The 19,595-nt window shown below is 47.7% G+C and overlaps 2 protein-coding genes across 2 annotated transcripts; both read left to right on the top strand.

The window, feature by feature from the left end:
* Positions 1-2,074: 2,074 nt before the first annotated feature.
* On the top strand, positions 2,075-2,640 carry Krtap17-1 (keratin associated protein 17-1). The gene has a single exon (XM_021240322.2). The coding sequence runs from the start codon at positions 2,356-2,358 to the stop codon at positions 2,638-2,640; it is 285 nt and encodes a 94-aa protein (XP_021095981.1). The 5' UTR covers positions 2,075-2,355.
* Positions 2,641-9,758: 7,118 nt separating this feature from the next.
* Krtap16-1 (keratin associated protein 16-1) lies at positions 9,759-11,551 on the top strand. Its single transcript, XM_004859404.2, has one exon. It carries the CDS (start codon positions 9,815-9,817, stop codon positions 11,198-11,200), a length of 1,386 nt encoding a protein of 461 aa, XP_004859461.1. The 5' UTR covers positions 9,759-9,814; the 3' UTR covers positions 11,201-11,551.
* The last annotated feature ends 8,044 nt before the right edge of the window (positions 11,552-19,595 follow it).

Below are 19,595 nucleotides of genomic sequence, written 5' to 3'. Positions count from 1 at the left end.
TGGCTCCTCGTTTGGAGATCTCAGTCTGGGCAGGGTCGGTGGACTCATACGCACGATGGGGTGGTGGCAGGCCCGGGGGGGGGGGGGAGGGCCGCTGCCCACGCCACGGGGCGTCAGGAGCCAGAGGGCGGGAGGGATCAGATCACTGATGAGCACAGCGCCCGGGACCCAACCACCCCCCAAAAGCCTCATATCTTAGCAGGTGAGAATTTTGGGAGCAGTCCAGACCCAAAGGACAGCACCTACTCTAAAAATACATACATACATGCATGGACATGTCTGTGGTGGAAATTCTTCCACTGGACCCCCAGAGCCGCCCACCTGTGGACATGTCACTATGGGAGGAGCACTGGGTCAGGAAACAGCACTGGGTAGGGTTGATCTGTCATTTGTAAGTGCCAGTGCTCGGTCCTGGTGGTATTAAATCATATCAATACTTTTCACCAATTTGATCATTCAGCTCACTTGGGAAACTCAAGGACCAAGCTTGTGGTATACACTGGCCGCATATATTAGCCTCAAGTCTATAGACGCCATGTGGGGAGTCTGCGTTTGTCAAAAGTCACCACCCAGGCAATTCTGATGTGAACCTGGGTTTAGAAATGGTGGAGCAGCTGATCTTTCAAGGGTTTCTCCCAGCACTAAGTCTACACCCTGTGACAGCCTGGGGGTCCTGTCAGATGCACGCAGCCCATTGGCTCCTGCCCTGCACCTTCTCGCTGTCTGCCTCCGTCCGGTCCTATTCGAGGCCCCATCTCATGAGGAAAGGGAGGCAGACAGGGCACAGGGCGTAGGGCAGGCTGGGTCCCACCTGCCGTGCCCTTCCAAGAACCCAGAAGGCCAAAATGGAGGCAGGACCTTATTTCATGTGGGCCTCAACCCTCTGGATTCAGAGTCTTCCCAAGGGCATTTTGTGCCTTGGAATGACACTCAATTTTATTTTATTTTTTCCCATTACTGGGAATCAAACTCAGCTTTGCAGTGAGCTACATCCCTAGCCCTTTTCACTTTTTATTTTGAGACAAGGTTGCCCTAAATGGCTAAATCGCCCAGGCTGGGCTCAAACGTGTGATCTTCCTGCCTCAGCCTCCCAGAGTGCTGGGATTATAGATGTACACCACCACGCCTGGCTTCGAGATCTTATTTCTTAAAACACACACACACGTCCTGCAATGGGTCACGAAACCGTTGGTTTTTGTGTGTGTGTGAAGACTTCCACTGTTGTGTGTGCGCGCAAATGTACACAACCCCCACCTCAACATTTGACACCACCCCAGTTGTCGTTTTGCTTGCTAATTCCATATTCTGACGGGTGGTCTAGCACTCGAGACGCATCTGGCTGTTTGTCATCAACGAAAGCTCTGAAAGGTTCGCCCTCCGTGGTCCAGAAGGTTGGACATGCTCCCCCTTTGGATGCACTATTTCGGATGTTCAGGGGTTGCCCCATCTGTCCCTGAGCTTCCTTCCCGTCTCCCTGAGTATCTACTGTGCTGACGGAGACACAGAGTGTCATGTGAGTCACTGAGTGATGCACGCCAGGGGCCCATGTTCCCCGTGGTCACCTGAGTTGGGCTGGGGCTGCTTGTAGAACAGCCTTCCTGCCTGCCTTCCTGTCCTCCTGCTTTTTTGTCTCTCTCTTCTCCCTATCCAGCCCTTCCTCCTTGCCTTCTTGCTCTCCTTCTTGCTTTCCTTTCCTGTTCCTTTCTTCCCCTCCCCTCCCCCTCCCTCCTGCATTTCCTCATTCTTCCAGGAGGCCTGGAGACTGGAGCCTGGGGCTCTGGGGAACTGGGTTCCCCTCGGTTCCCCTCACCAGGCTTCTGCTTCTCAGAGGCGCGGGCAGAGGTGTGCGCCTGCAGCTCCCGCCCACTAGGTGAGAAGGTGCCTTCCCGAGTCTTCCTTCTCCGTTGCTCAGGGCAGTTGTTACTCACGGTGACGCTCACCGCCGAGCCCAAGGACCGAGCGGCTCCGAGCCACTCACGCGGGCTGGGCCGGTGTCCTCTCGGGGAGCCCGCGGCTGCAGAGCCCAGCGCCCGGGAGGGGCGCGCGCAGCCGGGCGGACTGGGGGGCCCTGCGCCGGCCGCGTCCCCTTCCTGCTCCGCTCCGGCTAATGACCGGCGTCCTCCGGGTGTGTGTTTACCCTGCGGACAAACAGCAGTTGGGACGAGTGGGGCTTTTTATGAGTTGAGGTACTTAGAGCTGGAAAATAAGCAGCCGGGTAATGAGATGTTCTTGGGGAGCCCGGCGTAAATAACAACAAAGCAGTCTCGGGGCCCGCGCCCGGGCGGGGTATAAAAGCTGCGGCCGGGCCGGCCACCGGCAGAGCCGGCCGTCGGACCTGCACGCCGCGCGGCTGACATGGGGTGCTGCCCGGGCAACTGCTTCCCCTGCTGCCAGGAGCAGGACTGTTGTGAGGAGTGCTGCTGCCAGCCCTCCTGCTGCGGCTGCTGCTGCGGCGGCTCCTCCTGCTGCGGCTGCGGAGGCTCCGGCGGCTGCGGGGGCTGCGGGGGCTGCGGCTCGGGGGGCTGCGGGGGCTGCGGCGGCTCCTCCTGCTGCGGCTGCGGCGGCTCCGGCTGCTGCGGCTCCTGCTGCGGCTGCGGCCCCGTGTGCTGCCAGCCCGAGCCCGTGTGCGACACCAAGTGAAGACCGCGCCCCTCGCGCGCCCGAAGCCGGGTCCCGCGCTGGCCCCGCGCTCGGCTCCGGCTGGGGGTCCCCTCGCCTGCAGAACCTTCCACGCCCGCCCGACGGCGGCCCGCCTCTCCCGTCCTGAGCGGCGCAGCGCTCCCCCGCCAACGCCTGCCCTGCTGCTGGTGTTCTGAGGCACAAGAGCAAGAGCCTTCGCTGGCCAGGAGCGACAGCCGGGTACTAAGAAGTGTCCCCAGCCCGGGGGGGGGGGGGTGAATTGCCGTGACGCTCCTCTCCTCATCCGAGGAGCCTCCGGGACTGATCCTCCTCCAGAGCTTCCTGCTACTTGTGCACAAAATCCCCCTCACCCTCAGGAGAACAGGACCAACTCTGTCACCCTCTTAATAAATCCGAGCACGCTGGTGTAACCCACTCAGTCCTCCTGCCTCTTCCTTCGCTTCCCCCGGCCACAGGTTGGGGAAACTCGGCAGGGTTTTCCAGTGTGCTTTTGGATCACCTGCATCCACACCACCTAGGGACTAAAGGCGGAGATCCGGGGTCCCTCTGAGACCCCCAGATGCAGACTCCACAGAGGTGTGGCCTGGGAATCTGCTTTCAACCCGAGCCTTGAGTGATTCTGTGCACTGCAGCTGGAGGCGGTCCGTGTAGACAACGCTTCTCCGTGGTCCATGAGATTCAGTCGGGGAGCTTTAAAGAATGCGGATCCATGGGGGTCACCATGAGACCCCTGAGCGGGCCTGGGACCTGCAGTTTTAAAAGCTCCAGGGTAGGTGCTGGCGCTGGCCGGACTGAGTCCTGAAGGACGGGCCTGGCTTCTCTGCTCTGCCTCCTCCTAGGAGGGCTGCAGGATGTCACGATTTGCTTGGGAGGCACAGGAGGAGGCACAGGAGGAGGCCTCGGTCAAACCAGCTTGGTGCCCAAGGGCAGGGACTCGCGTGCTTGGCAAGGCTGTGAGAAAGTGTGAGTTCCACGGATGCTCTCCACTCACTGCCCCTGCTCCTCCAGCCTCAGCTTGCTTCGCTGGCTCAGGGTTTCTGCTCCTAGAGCCAGCTGCCTTCCTTCTGCTGGGAGGGGAGGGTGGGTGTCCGTTTGGAAGATGGGGCCTGGCTCAAGTGTGGGAGCCCAGCTGGAGATTGAAGATTCAAGGGAGAGATGCTCTAACCTGTTGCTGAAAGTGATCTTAAGCCACTTGGGAATGAACCTACTTCTTCTCTTGCCCCGGAAGAACAATGTCCAGCATTGTTCCGACAGAGCAATGTTTCATTTGACCAATAGATAAGCAAAAACTTTTTTTCTGATTATAAGCATAGCAACGATTCTAAAGACATGAAAGATATAAAGGAGAAATAATAGCCCCCAAATGCTCAGATATACAGTCTGCCAAATATGTATACACACCACACACTTCAGGGAAAGAGAAAGAGTATGACTTTTTCAACAGATGGTGTTTCCTCGTATGGAGGACCTTGGAGGATGTCGTATATCACAGAAAACCCACGGCACTGCCGGCCCTTAGAGAAGAAACTGAAAACGCACCTGCAGCAAGCTCAGTGACCAAGGTGACCCAAGCGGCAGTTCACCCCACTAATAAATATCTGGGAGCTCATGGCCACCACTCTGAGCCCCTCTTGTCATTGTAGAGGCCAACGGGAACTTATATCAATCTCATGATGTCCTAATAAATTTAGTATTAAAATATTTATACAAGTTTTTCTTTTCCTGAAGTGTGGATACACTTTTTGGCAGACTCTGTATATACTCATATAGGTCTTTCCAAACTCTTTTGTAAGCATATTTACAAATAAAACTGGGATCACGCTGCTTCTACTTTTTTGCTTTCTAAAAATGTTCCATGTCATCTTTTTTTTTTTTTTTTTTTGGTACGGGGGATCGAACTTGGGTCCTTGCGCTTGTGCAGCAGGCATTGAAACCACTGAGCTAAATCTCCAGCCCATCCACGTCATTTTTATAAGTCAACTTTATTGAGATATACTTTATTTATTTTTTATAGTGCATGTGCAATTTATTCATTTAATAACATGGCTAGTTTTGCTTGGAAACCACCATCTCCTTGAGAATGGTAGAAAAAGCCAAATATGAGAAATTTCAATTTGGCAGGGCTTTTTGGGGTGCTGGAGATGATTGAGGCAAAGGCCAGGAGCCATACTCCTACCTTTTAGTCGGCCTGCCTATCCCCAGTGCCTTAACTTCCTTATAGACTCTCAAGTGCAAGGTCCTGAGTTTAATCTCCGGTACCAAAAAAAAAAAAATGCCTTATAGAGGTCGATGGGCACCTAGCTCATGAGTAGCCAACTGTCACTGGTTAAGTAACATATCTGGGGTGACAAAGGAATTTGACTAATTATTGGATGATTCCAGTCTTTGATAGTGGAGTAGCAGACTTTTTAGTGTATATGGCTGTTTAAAAAAGAGGAGACAAACACCTTGCAGCCCAGCCTGGGTAACTCAGCGAGACCCTGAAGCAGTTCTCTTTTGTGTCTTTACTTGTGCTGTGTTGGCTACTTTGATAATCTGAATCTATTGAAAATGTTTACCTTTCATGGTCATTTTGACTTTGAGAAAGAGCAAGAACTTGCAGTGCAAGATCTGATAAGGTAGGAACAGAAATTGCTGCATCCAGTGATACATGACATGGATCGTCGTAATGAGGGAGGATGAAACTGTATGCCCGTTTCTCAGGCTGCCTTCTTCACCCATCATTTTGTAAATGTTCTAATAAGCTCTTGGAATATTCAAGGTTCCTGGTTACAAACTCAAATTCCACAGTCCCATCAAGGTCGAAAAACACAGCATCACCTCGATGTTGGATCTTGACTGAGGCGCTTTTCTCACACAGGGCCACCTGGGTGATTTCCACTGAGAACTCAGAAACTTGGTCTCGGCATCATAATCACAGACCTTAGTTTCTGTCCCCTGATGACGTTTACTAAAACAATGGAACCTGAAGTGGCAGGGCATACAGCTCCAAACAGAATAACCAATGGATGTTGCTTTTGTTCAGCAGTCAAACATGTGGAACAAATGTGATACTCCCCTCATATTAAATTTGTTAAAATGCTTTGAATGGAACAGACCTTCAGATCCTCGGAAATGTCCTTGATAGTCAACTGTCTGATCTAATCATTTCACTCATTCTTTTAATCTTTTTTTGGGTTTTTGATGTTGAAGGACATTCTTTTTGTCATCAACTGATTCATAGCCATTATGAAATTGCTCAAACCACTCAGAAACTGTCTCCAGTCACTGCACCATCACCATACACTAATTTTAACGTCGCATGTGTTTCTGTTGCACTTTTTTGTAGTTTGAGACAAAATTCCACGTTAATGCTTTGTTCATGATCCCCTATTTGCAGCAGAGTCGAAAACACCTTTTCTCAACCAAAGCTCACCGAACAAGTTAAAAACTTGTCACGCTGCTTCTAAGGTTCCACAAACTGCTTCTTGTATTGAGGATCCCCCCCCTTTCCCTTGGATGGGACTTAGCAGCAGCATTCAGTGTATTTTTGAACACGTCTTCCAGGTGAATGGCCAAATCCAGTGTGATCCCCTTTTCCCCCCACCAAAAGTTATCTGGAATCTTCAGTGAACTCTAAGCAGGAAGGAACATGAGATACCCTTTGTCTGAAAGGAGATATACTTTAAATTTAATAAAATGCTCCCTTTTTTTTAGTGTACAGCTTGATGAGATTTAAATTTTATACATGGCACTTGTGTCACAGACACTGTGCCCAATATAAAGCTTTCTATCACTCCCCAAACTCTGCTTCCCTCTTCAGTCAACCCAAGCCTCCAGAAATGATCAACCCACCCTTGATGTCACCAGACACTTTGTCATTTGTAGACTTTCATATAAAAGAAGTCACGCAGTGTAAACTCCTTTTTCCATTTGGTGTAACGATTTTGATATTCATTCGTGTTATTGCAGGTATAAATGGTTCATTCCTTTTCACTGAATAATATAATGTATAGATAAACTACATTAAAATTCATTCACCCTACTGTTTTGAGGTTTTTGGCTTTTATGAGTAAAGCTGGAATGAACATTCATGTACAAGTTTCATTGTGAACATATGTTTTCATTTTTTTGGATGAATTCCTGGGATTTGGATTGCTAGGTACATGGCGAATGAACGGCCTAACTTTGGATTGCCCCACACCTGGACCCAAATAGCAAGGTCCAAGTGTTTTACTTGCTCCATGTCCTTGATAACTCTTGACACTATCAGTTTTTGTGTTTTTAGCTATTCTAGATGTCTACATGTGGCTCATGGGGCTTTCGTATTTTGGTTTCATTTAAAACCCTATTGCTTCTAGTACAATTATCATAGTCGGAGAGGATGTGAGATTTGACTCTGCCCCGGTTCAGGTTCAGACTCTGTTTGTTGTGGCTAGAATTAGTCTCCCAGGAGCTGACTTTGGGGCCTTCAGGACACAGCCAGAGCTGAAGCAGGAGCATGAGGGCCAGAGGGCCGCACTGAGCGGCCATGACTCAGAGCAGCCGGTTGTCCCACTGCTCACGGCCAGGTTCCCAGATGTGTGAGTAGAGGTAGTGATTTCTCTGAATCACCTCCAGGGCTTAGGTTCTCATTGGTTCATTCAGAAAACATTAATTGTGTACCTCCTGTGCGCCAAGCCTCGCTCTGGTGCTGAGTGTACGTCAGTGAGCAGACAAGGTCACTCGCTGCCTTATGATGATGCCAAGGAGCGATAGGAATCGAGTGGGAGTGGGCTCCATCGTTAGAAGAGCTGCTGGTTCACTTAGAAGGGAAGGGTTCTGTGAGGAGCTGGTGTGCCGCACAACAGTCCAGAATTCCGCCGAGAACTTAGTTAAAGAAGGGAAATGGGCGGAGAGGACAGGAGCTAGCAGTCCTCAGCTGAGCTGCCCAGAGTCCTCTTCCCCAGTCCAAGAGGGATCCGCCTCAAAGCACAGTGCTTCCTCTCCCTAAGACCACATTCTTAACCAGCAAGGCGATTCCGCCTCCTAAGTCTCCGGCCCCAGAGCACTGTCCAGTTCCGGCAGTCACCGTGAGGTTTCTGGGTGATTGCTCCAATCTCCCTGCTTCCAGACTTCTCCTCTTCCTCTCTTCTCCACGGCCAGAGAGACCTTCCCAAAGGGCGAAGCTGACCAAGTCGCTTCCTTGCTCAGTCCCCCAGGAGCCTTTATAAAACCCAGCTTCTTACCCCTGGTCCACAAGGGCTTTGAGGATGGGAGCCCGTGACCCCTCTAGTTCTGTCCCTGTCTCTTCCTGTCCACGATGACTATGTGGAACAATTTCCTGCTTCCTTAATGCATAGGGTGATTGAAAGATATGATACATGTTTAAATAAAAAAAATTACAGTAAGAAGGGAGACATATTGCCAAGAATGATGGGGTCCCGGTGTTGGAATGGCTCCTCCCCAAAGTCAAAATGTCCATGAAAGGTAAACGCTTTGAAGGACTGGAATTGATTCAGGACATCGAGGCAGCCACAACAAGGCAACCAAAGACACCCAAGAAAGGACTTCCAGAACTGCCTCAGAAAGTGGCAAGCACAGTGGAAAAAGTGTGTCTGAAGTCACGGGGTAGATTCTGAGGGAAATTCATGGCAATACCTCTTTTCTGTAGTAAATTTAAAAAGGTTTAAAATGTCCACCATATTTTTGGACTGGACATCCTGCTTTTGTGTTGGTTTCCACACTCATCCTTTTCCTGCCTTTACCGCTCTTTCATCCTGCTCCTCGGGGGGTTCAACTCGGCCATCAGACGGATTCAGAAGGTCCCCCAGCTGCCCCAAAGCCGTGGTTGTACTTCGCCTGGTGCCCCAAGTGCCAGCGCAGTCGTTACAGTGCGGGGAAGCTGTACACAACTGCTTACAGATGTGCGCGTCTTTCTTCGACACTCGTACCGCTTCTGGCTGAGTTTGCAGCTCCATGTGTTGTATCCTGCGCATGGAACCCAGGGTTGGCTGAGGGGAACGGTGAACGAAGGAAAGGAGGGCGGGGAGCATGGCGCAGGGGCTCAGCGTTCCCCAGGGGGAGACCCAGGATAGAGGCCAGACAGGCCCTGCCTGAGCAGAGCGGCACGGCTTCGTACTAGGAAACCGGGGCTCGTGTCTCGCTCATCTCTGTCTTGTCTGCTGTGTCTTGGAGAGATAACCTGGGCAGCCCCCCGTGACCTCCTGTCTTTCCTCTTCAGCCTTGGATCAGGGAAGCATCTTTCCAAGGGCCAGGAGGAGCCTGGTGATCAGGCGAAGCTCGGAAGAGGCGAGGGCGAGGGCTTTCCAGGGCCAGGCAGAGCGACTGTCCTGGGAGGGGCTGCTCGTGGAGCATGGCGGAAGGCGGTGTCAGGGTGGAGGCGTGATGTGTGGCTTCGTCAACGAAGTCGCCTGAGCAAGGTCAGTCCACATAGCCGCTGTGGAGAAGGGACATGAAGGGCACATGAAGGGCAGGTTGTACAAGATCCTCAGCAAGTGACAGCCTCCTGACTCTCCCTCCCACTTGGCCATGTGTACTGGGGGACAGTCACCTCTGTCCCATGGAGCTGCTGGTGGTTTGAAGTATGATTGTTACTGTAAGGTGCAGTCATTTAAAACCCAGCCTAGATCTCCGCTCCTGGACTGGGTTGGTCACCACCTCGCTCTACTAACCCATGTGTCTCTGTGGCATGAATCCCATGCAGTGAGTTTGTCTGAGTTCTCATGTGCCCGCCAGAATGAGGTCCCTGAGGATGGCAGAGGAAGAGGAGGTCACATTCATGTGGGCATCCTCTATGCCCAGCCCGGGGCATAGTGTGGGTAAATTACAAGTTCCTTTCCTCTTTCCTTGTACACAATGCTAGGAAGTATGGAGCATCCAGCTTCCAGGTGATGATGCTTGTTCCAAGACTAGCTGTAACTCTGAGGATTCCAAATTTAGCCGGCCAATAAACAAACTTCTTCATGGGTGGATAAACAACTCCTAGATCAACAGACCTTGGCATAATAAGTTGTTCCTCTGCAAACTGGTACAAAAGCAATGAGGAAAAGAAGCAAGGTTCCCCAAACAGCGTGCCTCAGGGAGGGAGTATAAAAGAGAGGGCCACAGAGAAGCTGGTACAGTCGGGCAGCCACCTCCTGCCATAGTCAGGCAGCCACCTCCTCACACTCACAAGGAAGCAGAGCCTCTCACCATGCCCAGCAGCTGTTGCTCTAGAAGATGCCCTTCCCTGCCAGCCGTCTCTCTCTGCTCCACCGAAGTGAGCTGTGGGGGACCTGTGTGCTTGCCCAGTTCCTGCCGGAGCCAGACGTGGCAACTGGTAACTTGTGAAGACAGCTGCGGGTCCACTAGCTGCGGCTCACAATGCTGCCACCCGTCCTGCTCTGAGGGCAGCTGCTGCCAACCCGTGTGTTTCGAAGCTACCATCTGTGAGCCAACCTGCTCCGTCAGCAGCTGTGCCCAGCCTCTGTGCTTCGAGGCCGACATCTGTGAGCCGTCCAGTTCGGTGAGCAGCTGTGCCCAGCCCGTGTGCTGTGACACCACTCCCTGCCAGCCAGTGGTGCTGTGTGTGCCCACTTCCTGCCAGCCGGTCCTCTGCGAGCCCAGCTGCTGCCCAGCAGTCTGCACAGTGCCTGCTTCCTGCCAGCCCATGCTCTGTGAGTCTGTGTGCTGCCAGCCGGTGTGCCCCACACCCAGCTGCTGTCCCTGCGCCTGCTCTGCCAGCAGCAGCTGCCAGCCCGCCTGCTGCGACTCCAGCCCCTGCTCTCCGCCTTGCTCAGGAACCAGCTCCTGCCAGCCGGCGGGCTGTGTGGCCCTCGTCTGCCAGCCCGTCTGCCAACCCGTCTGTGTTCGCCCGGTCTGCTGCACCCCAAGCTCTTCCGAGGCCCCGTGTGCCCCGGATTGTGAAGAGTCCTCATGTGGCGTCTCCAGCACCAGCCAGCCCTTCTGCTCGGAGCCCAGCCCCTGCCTCCCCTGCGTCTGTGTGCCCAGCCCGTGCCAACCCTCCTATGTAGTCACGCGCTGTCGCTCTGTCTGCTGCGAGCCTGTCTCCAGCCCACCCAGCTCGGGCCAGCCTCTGTGCGGACGTCCAGGCTCCTCGGCTTCTGCCATCTGCCAGCCAACCTGCCATCACCGGACCTTCTACATCCCCAGTTCCTGCAACCCACCCTGCAGCACTGCCGCCTACCGCCCCGTCTGCCGCCCCCTCTGCGAGGCGCCCGTCACCTACAGGCAGCCCTACCTGACCTCCATCTCCTACCGACCGGCCTGCTACCGACCGGCCTGCTACCGACCGGCCTGCTATGGAGCCTGCTACTCCATGCTGCGCCGCCCGGCCTACTTGGCCTCCTATTCTTACCGCCCCATCTTCCCCCGCCAGCCATGTGCTGAGTCCGACTCCGACAAACGCGATGGCAAGAATTCCCCCTCCAGCCGGCCCGATTGCCCTGATGCCGCTCCAGGCAAGCCCAAGGTCTCTGAGGTGAGTCCAGGCCAGCCCTCGGAGGCCAAGCCAGCCAGCCCAGTTCCTCGAGAGACAGCGGCAGCCCAGCCTGCTGCCAGCAAGCCTGCCAATCGCTGACCAGGCCCCAGCCCGCCAGCTCCTGCAGAACAAGCCACAAGCTGGAAAGGAAGTGGGACTGCCCTCTGCGAAGCTCACTGGGACTTAGCTAGACTCCTTCCCTTCTGCTCTGCCACTCAGCACCTGCTTATGCTTCAGAGAACTCATCAGGAATGTCAGGGTCCTGGTGGTCCTGGAGAGGGGACATTCTGTGTTCTGTCACTCAGCTGAGAAGAGCTGCTTCGCCTAACACCGGTATCTTTCCCGACTCAACATGATTTCTCTTCCCCTGCATGGGCTCACTTCCGGTGTGTGTTCCTCTGGCACTTCCTCAGTGAGATCCATTTAACGGTCCAATAAAAGTGGCTAAGTGATGTGCTCTTCTTGTTCCATTAGTGCCATAATCTTATCCGAAGACCTGTTTCATTGTGGAGAGCAGTTTCATCCATCCATGCATCCGTATTAATCTGTACATCAGTCCATACCATCCATCCATCCATATTTATCCATCCACCCATCCATATCCATCTGTCTGTCCATCCAACCATATCTATCTATTCATCTCCATCCATCCATATCTTTAGCTGGCTTAGCATCTGCTCACCCACAGGGTCAGGGCTCCTCTGGAAGGCTGCCCACCTTGCCCCTGGCTGGGCTGACTGCCCTTTCTCTGTGCTCCATTCACCTTTTGCCCACCAGCCACCTCCAGTTATCCATCCATCCATCCACCCACACACTCACTCATCCATCCATATCCATTTACTCATCCATTCATCTATCCATCCCTATATCTACATCCATTTCTATCCACCCATCTACCATCCATATCCATCCATCCATACTCATCCATCCATCCACACATCCATATCCATCCATTCATCCACTCATCCATCCATCCATCCATATCCATCCATCTATATCCATCTGTTTATCTCCATCCACATCTATCCATCATCCATCCACCCACTCATCCATCCATTCATATATCTGCCCATATCCATCCATCCATATCTATATCCATCCATCCATCCATCCATCCATATCCTTCCATTCATCTACCCATCCATACTCATCCATCTATCTATCCATCCATAACCCATATCCACCCACCCATCCATCCAGCCAGCCACCCACCCATCTAATCATATTTATCCACTTATCCATTCCTCTATCCTTCATCTACATTCATTTCCATCCATCCAACTTTCACCCCACCCATCCACCCATCCATTACCCATATCATCCATCCATATCTATTCATCTCCATCCATCCATCTATCCATCCAACCACATCTGTCCATCCATCATCCATATCACCCATCCATCTACCCACCCATCTAATCATATCTATCTACTCATCCATCCACCCATTCCTCCATCTACTTCCATTTTCATCCATCCAACTATCATCCATATCTACCCATCTATTATTCACGTCATCCATCCACCCACCCATCCATCTATCTGTGTCCATACACCCACCTACCCATCCATCTATCGATCCCTCCACCTACATCCATTTCCATCCATCCATCCATCCATCCATCCATCCATCCACTAGTCCACTCATCTAGTATTATTATATAGTTGTTAAATAGGTGCCAGAAACTTGGTTGGACTCTCAGAATGAAAAGACAAAAGTCTCAGTCCCCAGTCTCAAGTAGCTCACTAGCAGGATGACATATAGACAATGAGACAATTGTATTTCTTTGTGCTAACCTCAGGGTCTGTGAACTCAGCAAGGTGTGGGGGGAAACAGGTAAAAATTCTTGGGGAGTGTGATTCTGGAGCTGGACCTTTCAGCACAAGTAGGAATTAACCAGTAATGAACAGGGAAGAAAGAGCTCTGGAGGCCTGAAAAACATACCAAATGTATGGGCCTTAGCAGTAAAATGGTCATTAAGCATGGCTTGGGCAGAAGTGTCCTTAGAGGACAGGGGAGCTTGAGGTCCGAGTAGGTGGTGATCTACCTAGGCTGGGCCTTGGGTGCTAGGCAGAGGTGCTTGGGGTACCTGTATGAGGGGCAGGAACCTGAAGGGCACTGGTTTTTTTTTTTTTAAATGTCTAACTTTATTATCATTCACTAAACACACACATATACAAAATTAAAATTATTCAAAGAAAAGCAATGCAAAGGAAAAAACTATAATAATATTCAAATATAATAGAACTCAACCAAAGCAAAACCGAAAAGTACTTAAACATTTTTCCATATAACTTAAAAAAAATCCCAAGCATTAACAAGACATCAAAGGATGTGATTAGTTTTAGAAAGATTTTCAAAACTAATATTGAACAAATAGTGGTCTGGAAAAAAATTCTAATTAGCTATAGTAGACTCCACATAGGTCAAATTTTTAAAATTTAAATTTCAATACAGTCATGTGACACATGATGGAAATACAATCTGAGAAATACGTTACTAGGCAATTTCATCTGTGTGTATTGCAAAGTACCACACAGAGTGCCAACTTCTAAGAGCAAACTGAGAAGGTATATGTCAATCATCCGTGATGGCCCCTTGATATTATCCAAATCCGCAGTTAAACACGAGATACATGAGGCTACCACTGGCATAGCAGCACACTGTTTTACAGTAAACTCTTTTATATAAGTAGGATTATGCTGTAAAGGATGAAAAGCACAGCATGTTATGATAAGTACATAAAACAGTAACAGTCATTTATCACACTGTCGAGTACCGTGTACTGTACCTAGCTGTATGTGCTTCTTCTGGAAACACACCCTTCTCTCCTTTGATCTCAGTGACTCTGTCTTCCCAACCCACTGATAAGCTCCAGCCTAGTCTCTATCTACATCTCTTCCTATAGTTTTAAACAGGATGTATATATGGATTATTTCCAGCTTCCAGCCTGTAACTCTGATCTCTCCCCTTCCCCTCCTGCCACCCCTACCCCTTTGAATCTTTTCTTCCTATTTCAGATTATCAATTATTCATTTTAATCCTTATTTACACTTTCAGTTTCTCACACTAGAGAAACTGTTCGGTATTTACCTGTGTGTCTTATTTATTTCACTTAAGAAGATGGCCTCAATATGCATCCATTTAGCTATAAATGTCTCTAGTTTCTCATTCTTTAGTATATGTGCTGCCGAAGTGAGCACTAGTTTCTCATTCTTTATGGCTGAGCAGTACTCCATTTTATAAAAAACCACATCTTCTTTATCCAGTTTCCAGTTGATGGGCACTTGGGCTGTTTCCAAACTTTAGCTATCACAAACGGTGCCACTATAAACACGGGTGCACATATATCACTGTGATATGATTTTTTAAATTCTTTTGGGAAGATCCCCAGCAGGGGAATAGCTGGGTCAAATGGGACTTCCAGTCCTAGTTCTTTGAGGTCTCTCCATACTGATTTCCACAGTGGTTGCACCAGTCTGCACTCCCACCAGCAATGGAGAAGGGTTCCTTTCTCCTCAGGCCCCCGCCAGCATTTGTTATTGGTTGATTTCTTGATGGCAGCCATTCTTTGTGGGGTGAGGTGGAATCTCAGTGTTGTTTTCATCGGCATCTCTTAAATAACCAGGGGAGGAAACTGTTCAGGTTGTCTTGTAATTCCAGTTTTTTCCATGATCTCTGGCAGAAGTACATGCACGGATGAAAAGGCTGAATGGAAAGTAACGATCCCTTACATTGCTCATTTGAGCATCACAACAGCTCTGGGCAGTAGCTGCACTGTCCCCACTCATAGCCGTAGGCAATGCCCAAAGTCGAGCAGATTGTGACCAGACCGGGTGAAGTCCCCACGGCAACACAGTGTGGTGAAAAACAACCTGAGTTTTGAAGTTTGGCCAAGATTACAATCTTGAGGATTAAAATATTACAGGAATTACTTATTGCTGTGATTTGGAGTATCTTCAACCCTGAAATAGGTCTAGTCATACCTATCAACCTGGCTCATGAGAATTAGCAGAACATATCTAAAGTGTCTACCATATGGATTCCATTTTGATGGACCAGGAAAGAGCCTTATGAACAGGATGGTGTGAAGCTGCATTAAATAACCAGGGGCACTGGGTTTTGGGAAGCCCCTCTGGCCTTGATCTGGGGACCTAATGGAAGGACATGGTCCTGGAAGAAGCCAGTGGGTTTGGGGTCTGAAGTGGGATGAAACAGCAAATGGAGGTCATACTTCCAATAGGGAAGTTTGAATAACCCAGGTTTTCTGAGGGACAATTTTTCTTATCTTTTCCTGGTCTCCCACAGACACTGTGTGGACTCCATAGGTTTCCTCTCACAATCTTCAAAGGAAGAGTCTCTTGTCCTCAAGGTAGAGCATGAGCCCCCCCGACCCCCAGCATAGGCAGAGATAGACCAGGTTTCTTGACTTTGGAACTGTTGACATTTTGGCGTGGGCAATTCTCTGTGATGGGGTCTGTCCTATACATTGTAGCAATCCTGGTGCCCACCAACTAGACCTTGCCAAATACCTTCAGGGCTGCAAACCCACTCATTTGAGAACCACTGGAGGACGAAAGCCAAAAGGGAAACTTATTCTGTACATTGGTGTTGGAGTTACTATCTCATTAGGCCATTGGAATTTATTTCTTTCTCCTTCCAGGGCCAAATGAGTAGTTAGCTAGGGTGTTAAGTCTCTGTATGAAACACTGGACTTACTGTTTTATATATCACAGCAATTCTGTGAGGTAAGATTTCTTTCCCCCTATTTTCTTTTCTAGCTATGAAATGAAACAGCTGAAAGACAGACAAGGCACCTATCAGCAGCAGACAAGTAGTTGTGGTATATTCACACAATGGAATATTATACACAGTGAAAGCAACTGAACAATGACTACACACTTCAACACAGGTGCACCTTACTAACATAATGCTGGCTCATATAAGTAAGCCCTGGAAGGCCATATGCACATACATGAGGAGAGAGTAAGAGAGAGATACAAAATTGAGAAAATCAATAGTAAGTAACATACATGACTAAAACCCAGTTTGGTCTGAAGCTTGTGGTTTTTATGGCTCATCATATTTCTTTTTTTTCCCATTAAGTTTATTGGTACATTTTAGGTATAAAATACAGTTACATTCATCATTGGGATCTTGTACCTTTACATGAGTATCTTGGTTCTTATTTTTTTCCCCTTCCTCTGCCCTCCCTTCACCGCCTCCACCCTTCCCTATTTGCAAAGACTTTGTTTCCATTTTTTTCCTTTTCTCATATTTTTTCTTTTCCCTTTTTTCCTTTCCCCTGGCCCTCCCACTTCCCCTGCTCCTTTAGATCTTTTCTTCCTGTCACACAATATCAATTATACATTTTTAAAATTACAATATCAAGATCTAAGAGACATTACTACAGATTTTACAGAATTTAAAAGGATATAGAAAGCATATTTCAAAAATCTGTTTTGAAATAAATTTGACAACTTTTAAGAAGTACCTTGGAAGACAAATTAATGAAACTAACTCTGGAGGAAATATAAAATTTGGATAGCACCTATTAAAGAAAGTATATTCCTAGCTTGAAAACCTACCTATATGACAACAGCAGGCTCATATACATTTTAACTGATAAATTATATCAAACAATTAAAGCAGAAAAAAGAAGGGACACTTCTCCCCTCATTTTAGGAATCAACATTGTGCTAATCCTAAAACTGGATAAAGATAATAGAAGAAAAAAGTATGAACATAGATAGAAATTTGTTTAACAAAACAAACTATTAGAAGTCAGATCTGGCAGGATGTAGAAAGTGGTTTTGTTATAGGGATGGCAGTGTTGGTTCAGCTTTGGAAGATCCATCCCCAAAAGTCATCATTTTAACAGAGGAAAGGAAAAAGCCATATGATCTTGTCACTAGTCGGAGAAAAAGTATTGGACTAAATTCTACAGCTGTTCATGGTAAAAGCTATCTGGAGACCAGAAGTAGAACAGAACCTTCTCAACAGATTAAAGACAGGTACTCCATACTTCCAGTGAGAATGCCTTATATGAACGGAGAAGATACAATGCTTTCTCCTTAAGGTGGGGAACAAGGGCAGATTTGCTTACTCTTTATCTGTCCATTAAACTTTGAAACCTAGGCCCCACCAAAATAGTCTGACAATAAAATGACACAATTAGGATAGGATTGGCAAGGTAGAAGCAAAATCTTTATATGTAGATGAAATGATCATCTACAAAGAAAATACTAAGAAATCTTTAGGAGGCCCTAGAACTTATATTTGAATTTAGCAGGATTAGAAAACACAAGGTATATATAAAAATTCAGGTCTGTGTATACTTGCTATAAATGAAGAATTGGATATTGAAATTTAAAAGTTATGTAGGAGTACAAAGGACCTAGAAAAGTTAAAAAAACAAAAACAAAAACAAAAACAGTGTTGGAAGACATTTAGTACCTAATTTTAAGACTTCTTCTAAAGCTACAGTAATCAAGGCAGTGTTGGTATAAGGAAAGACATATAGATCATTTGAATAAAACAGAGAATCTAGAAATAGAGCCATACATATATGGTCCACTGAATTTTGAAAGATTATTTAACATTAGCATTTTATAAAATATAAACTCAATTCAAGAGCTGAGGAAGAGATAGTGTTTTCAGCAAACGGCACTAGAACACCTGGTATCCGTATATAAAAAATTAACCTCAACCCTTTATTTCCATACATGAAAATAACTTGAAGGGATCTATGAACCTAAATATGAAAGCCTAAAAGTATAAAACTTTAAGAAGAAATTACAAGGGAAAATGTTTAGGAATTCAGGGTAGGCAAGAACTACCTAGGATGCAAAAGACATGATGTATAAAAGAAAAAAATTGATAAATGAGATTCCATCAAAATTTAGAACTTTAAATGACATCATTAAAATGAAAAGTAGTCCTTAAACAGACCATATTTACAATGCATATAACCTATGAGCAGAATATATGAAGAATTCTTAGAGCTCATTAATAGACAACCCAATTAAAAAGTAGACATAAGAAGATGATAAATAGCCAGTACAGCACAAGGAAATGTGTGCAACTCTAGAATCAGAAAAATACTAATCAGTACAATAACAAGACTGAATTATACACTCATTAGGGAGATGAAGTTCAAAGTTTTAAAAGCCTTGTCATGACTTTTTCTTTTTGTTGGATTCTCCCCCTTTGCATTTAATTTGTCACGCCCAATGGATTCATTCTGCTGGGTTTCCTGGGGTTGTGATCCTCAGTGTCTTTTCCTGGGGTATTGTCTAAAATTTTTGGAGTGCTGGTTTGATATTCATGAAGTTCCTGAGGTGCTCTTTATCATGAAAGTATCTTATTTCTCCATCAATTTTGAAAGATAGTTTTGCAAGGTACATCAATCTGGGTTAGGGGCTGTTTTCCTTTAGGGCTTGAAATACATCACTCCAAGCTCTTCTTGCCTTGAGGGTTTGCATTGAAAAGTCTTCTGTGATTCTGATTTGCTTTCCTTTGTATGTGATTTGTTTCTTTCCTCTCACTGCTTGTAGAATTTTGTTCTTCTGTTGGATTTCTGGAATCCTAACTATTATATGCCTATGTGTAGATTTTTTTTGATCAAGGCTCTTTGGAGTCCTATATGCCTCACTTATGTGTATGTCAAATTCTTTTCTCCTTCTTGGGAAGTTTTCTGCCATCACTTCTGTGAACAGTTTTTTTATGTCATCTGCACTGTCTCCTGTTTCTTCATTGACTCCAATCAGTCTTATGTTATTCTTCTTTGCATAGTCTAGCAGCTGCTGGATTGATTTCTCATGTTTCTTTACAATTTTAAGGCAATTTTTCTTTTCCTGGTCACTAATTGCAATCTTTTCTTCTATATCTGAAATTCTATCCTCACATTGGTTCATTCTGCTGTGCAGACTTTCGATGGAGTTTTTAATCTCCTGGAAATCTGTTTGTAACTGTTTTATGGATTCCATTTGTTTCCGATGTTGGGATTCCATCAGGTTCCTCAAATCCTCTATTTTTTTAATCTGTGCCCTCTCTAGATTTATTAATCGTGTCTTGCACCATGAGCAAAATCTTTGCTGTTATCTGAGTAATTATTTCTGATTTCATTTTTCCCAGATCCTCTTTTGTTGCCAGTTCAGAGAGTCCAGGTGGTTGAGTATCAGATTGTTCTGTCTCGTTTCCCTTTGGGGTGGCTGTAAGTGATCCAGAAGTCTGTTTTTGAGACTTGTTTACACGTCTTCTCATTTCCAAGGTGGGGGGGCGGTGTGCTTCTGGCACCTGCGTGGCTCACCTTCTCTGCCCTAGGAGCTTGGGATGGCAGCAGGGGAGCTTCCTTCTGGGTGCTAGGACCGGCTCAGTTTCTCTGCCCTAGGAGCTTGGGATGGCAGTGGGGGAGCTTCCTTCTGGGTGCTGGGACCAGCTCACCTTCTCTGCCCCTTTTGTTTGCTAAAGTCACCTGCTTAGGAATGGTAG

This window comes from Heterocephalus glaber, unplaced genomic scaffold, assembly GCF_053883595.1.
Source record: "Heterocephalus glaber isolate CG9 unplaced genomic scaffold, H.glaber_assembly_v1.0 deba00001773, whole genome shotgun sequence".
In the NCBI taxonomy this organism is placed as follows: Eukaryota; Metazoa; Chordata; class Mammalia; order Rodentia; family Bathyergidae; genus Heterocephalus; species Heterocephalus glaber.
Note: the sequence above shows the minus strand (reverse complement) of the source record. Positions and strands in the feature narration are given on the sequence as shown.

Bases quoted from the DNA above. Each gene is read 5' to 3' on its own strand.
- Krtap16-1 (XM_004859404.2), top strand. From the start codon at position 9,815: ATGCCCAGCAGCTGTTGCTCTAGAAGATGCCCTTCCCTGCCAGCCGTC.
- Krtap17-1 (XM_021240322.2), top strand. From the start codon at position 2,356: ATGGGGTGCTGCCCGGGCAACTGCTTCCCCTGCTGCCAGGAGCAGGAC.